General features: G+C 42.8%; 1 protein-coding gene across 1 annotated transcript; it reads right to left on the bottom strand.

Moving 5' to 3' along the window:
* Nucleotides 1-110: 110 nt before the first annotated feature.
* CKS1B (CDC28 protein kinase regulatory subunit 1B) lies at nt 111-3,586 on the bottom strand. Its single transcript, XM_077156340.1, has 3 exons — nt 3,419-3,586; nt 1,251-1,378; nt 111-629 (listed from the first exon to the last, which is right to left on the bottom strand). Exons 1-3 carry the CDS (start codon nt 3,475-3,477, stop codon nt 577-579), a joined length of 240 nt encoding a protein of 79 aa, XP_077012455.1. The 5' UTR covers nt 3,478-3,586; the 3' UTR covers nt 111-576.
* Between the last annotated feature and the right edge of the window lie 125 nt (nt 3,587-3,711).

Here is a 3,711-nt window from a genome sequence, read left to right as displayed (position 1 = left end):
AGAGCCTAGCTTCATTATCTAACTGAACGGCAGATAATTAGAACATGATACTGAATGTGATGCTCACCCTGACAGTGGTGGGGGAAAAAAACCTTTCAATTAGAATTGGATTATAAAAACTTCCTCTTTAATCAAGGGTTTTAACATGGAACAGACTTCCTGAATAAAATGGAAAGTTTCCAATACATTGAAACATAAAGCCACAAGTCACCATACATACAACACCCGGCAGGAAAAAAACAAAACACCAAGTTTACACAATCCCTGTAACTGAGCCATGGGTCTTATTCTCAGATGCTCCCTCCATCTGCCAGGTGTGTTCTGCTGGATATAGAGCCCACCATGGCATCTGGGGTCACACTTAGCTGAGGCTACGGCCCAAAGAGCACTCATCTCGCTGGGTAGAGGTGGTGTTGGCTCTGCTCAAGAGGCAAAGCAGTCACCAGCACATTCAAGCAGTCTATTGAATATCCTTTAAATATCAAAGTGAGAAACAAGAAGGCAACATTATCAGAAAGATGTTAGCAAGTAAGGACAGCTGTGTGTAGCTTGAGGTTGAAAAATCGTGTCCTATCTTCATTTCTTTGGCTTCTTGGGTAGTGGCCTCCGGAACAGTAAAATGTGAGGTTCTGAAAGAGGGGTGAAATCTTAAGAGACAAGTTTATACCATTCTGTGCACAACTTAGTTTATCTCATGCTGTCCCATGGCCACCTCCCAGCTTTCACCCACTTAGATCTTTAACTAAATTAAGATTTAAGCATATGGCTCTAGAAGCAGACCCAGAGGCAATTCTGCCAAGTACAGAATGGTTAATAATCCTTTTGCTGTGTTTGTACAGCCCTGGGATGTCCCTTATTAGTTTTGCCTGGCAGCTGGGTGTCTGGTGTCTTATCAACAAATATATTTTTCTTGGCTTATTTGGAACACATCCAAAAATCGGCTTTCTAGTGGAGAATGAAACAGGGCCATAACCTCTACCAGGGTATAGCTGGCCTTAAAGAGTATTCTCTGTTGAATGAATTAAAAATTAAAAGGAGATTTCTTCAGTGACAGGTTGTCTCTGAACTTCATGGATATTTTACTCTTATTTTTATTTTTGGTCACTCTAGTTTTTCTAGATAGGTGATGGAGGGGAAAGAGCCAGTAAATCATGCTCTCCTTCCCCCATTTCTTTGGGCAGCACACTTACTATTCCTTCGTTCTCTCAGTGTACCAGCCCTATACAGATGCTTTTAGCTGTTCCACTGACCTGGTTCATGGATCATATAATGGACCCATCCCTGACTTTGCTGAACACCAAGATTCCTCCATTCCGATTCAGACATCAAATGGGTTTTAGGGACCAGCTTGGCTATGTCCTTGGGCAACATGACATGCCTGTAAGAGAAACAAGGGAAGGCAGGGAATTTGTGTCAGCACTGTGAACAGTCTGTTAAAACAAGTGCCTGCAAACAAAGCCAAGAGAGGAGAGAAAAGAGAAACCAGTTTCTGAAGTCAGGAGTTTATACATTCCTTATTGTATATAGAGGGCTAGGGCCAGCTATGAATCCAGCCTAAGTTAGGTAAATCCTCACAAAAGTACCTTATAAATAATTTAAATGGATGAGCACTTAAGTCTCACGTACTGATACATTGTCCCTGCCTTCATCATGCTTACAGTCTTCTCATTGATTACCCATAACATAATGAAAGCCCCACAACAAACATTAATAATTAAGTTGGGTTTTGAACAGGTTTGGTAAAGGGAGAGCAATTTTGTGGAGCAGAAAGGCCCATTATGTATTGCTGTGTAGAAAAGCCACCACAAAGAGTGAAATGGAAATATCTTATCTTTTAAAGTCTATTCCAAATCATTTTCCTTATTCTGAAATAAGGATATGCCATGAGACTTCTTTTGGGAAACTCCATGCTTCCCTAGCCAGGGAAAAATCTCTTTTCATGACAGAAAAATTATTACTCTGAGCTTGAACCAGGCTAACCTGGGTAGACTTCATTATGTTCAGTGAAAATGTACTAAATGCTCCCTCTGTGCTAGTAAGAGGTTTTTTCCCAGAGATAATTCTAGTGTAGATGTCTGAAAATAGCTTACATTCTAACAAGCTTCTGCCACAAAGTTTGGCTTCAGTACATAATTTAACAAAAACCTCTTAAACCAAATTACCTTTGCCAAGCTAAGAGTTACATCTCCCAAAGGATGAAACTAGTGACTTCTCCCTGCAAAGATGTTATAAGTATCTAGTTTCAGTTAGTTTAGTTCAGATGTAGAGGTGTTTAGCTGAGGAAAAGAAAGTTAATTGCATCCGAGAAGGGCTTGGGGTTGTTTTACCAAGGACCTAGCATGAAAATGGTTATTTGTCAACACACACAGAATTTTCCAAAGTATACTCAGAGCCAGGCATTAGGCCAGGTGAAGAGACAAGACAAAAAGCAAGTTTCCATTTTATACTCTCCAATTGAGACAATATGCAAACAGAAAGTTGTCTTAATTATTACAATTAATACAGATTAGTAGAATGTTAACAATTGTAGAATCCTCTGTCTTTCCTCATTTTCCAATCTAGAATTATGGATTTATCAAATCTTAACTGTGCATACAATCCAGGGATTCCTTCTTTGCCAACCGTGGTAGACGACTAACCAGCAACTTGATTCTGAGGCACTTTCTCCTTCCTAATCTTTTCCTTGAGTCCATCTCAGGCAGTTTTCTCGAGGAAGCGTTCCCAGACCTACCAATTTCCTTGGCTGGTTTTATAAATCCCACCACACCCTGTACACATCTCTATCATATCATATAAGTGTATCTTCCACAGATTTTAAGTTCATTGAATGCAGAGACAACGTCTTATATTAACCTTGCATCTTAGCAGGACACCTGAAACCTGTAAGTACTCGTAATTGTTTCCTGAACAGATGCCCTTCAAATATCTAAAGTTTTTATTAGACTCATCTTAAACCTTTTCTCTTAGCCAATTTGTTCCACCTCGCAGCCCCCTTCCAAAATAAGCCAGATTTGGACCCTCTCAGGCCTCTCCTCACATTGAGGACACTAGAAAACCTCCAATTCCGCTTTTGCCAACTTCTCCCCGCAGGCATTCTGGTCCTAGACGGTTTGCCCAACAAAGTTGAGAGAATACTCCAGAAACCTGCAAAGGTGATGGGGGGTTGGGAGGTCAGGGACCGAAACACACACTCTAAGCCACGCCTCCTCTCAAGAGTCCAAATTCGCAACCAATTTATCTGTTCCCGAGCGCGCCCGACGCGTTGCGCATGCGCTTCACGCCCTCCACGCTCTCACAGCACTCCCGTTAAACCCCAGCGCATGCGCCGAATCTGTCGCCTCAGTTCTCATTACTAACGCCTCGTGTTCTCACTTGTCAAGGCTCACGACCACGTTACGGCCCCCGCGCCGGCACTAACCGGTACTCGAACTCCTCGTCGTCGTATTTGTCCGAATAGTAAATTTGTTTGTGCGACATGATGGCTCTGACTGAGGGCCCCCAGCCCGGCGCAGCCAAGCTCCAAACAACTCCCAGCAGCACGCGCTCCCACCCTCCTTGGCCTCGCTTTCAAACACACCGCCCGCACTTCCTATTGGCTTGTTTGGCTCAAGGCGGGACAGCTCCACCTTCAAGCCTCTGATTGGCTTAGATTTCTTCTCCTCGAGTCTTTATTGGAGCGCAGTATCCTACGTTTCTCTAGAACGAGCGTGG

Source organism: Tamandua tetradactyla, chromosome 4, assembly GCF_023851605.1.
Source record: "Tamandua tetradactyla isolate mTamTet1 chromosome 4, mTamTet1.pri, whole genome shotgun sequence".
NCBI classification, from domain to species: Eukaryota; Metazoa; Chordata; class Mammalia; order Pilosa; family Myrmecophagidae; genus Tamandua; species Tamandua tetradactyla.
Note: the sequence above shows the minus strand (reverse complement) of the source record. Positions and strands in the feature narration are given on the sequence as shown.

Bases quoted from the DNA above. Each gene is read 5' to 3' on its own strand.
- CKS1B (XM_077156340.1), bottom strand. From the start codon at position 3,477: ATGTCGCACAAACAAATTTACTATTCGGACAAATACGACGACGAGGAG. The intron at 1,379-3,418 runs GTTAGTGCCGGC...TTTCTCTTACAG, and splicing joins GACGAGGAGTTCGAGTACCG to GCATGTCATGTTGCCCAAGG. The intron at 630-1,250 runs GTCAGTGGAACA...CCCCTCTTTCAG, and splicing joins TTATATGATCCATGAACCAG to AACCTCACATTTTACTGTTC.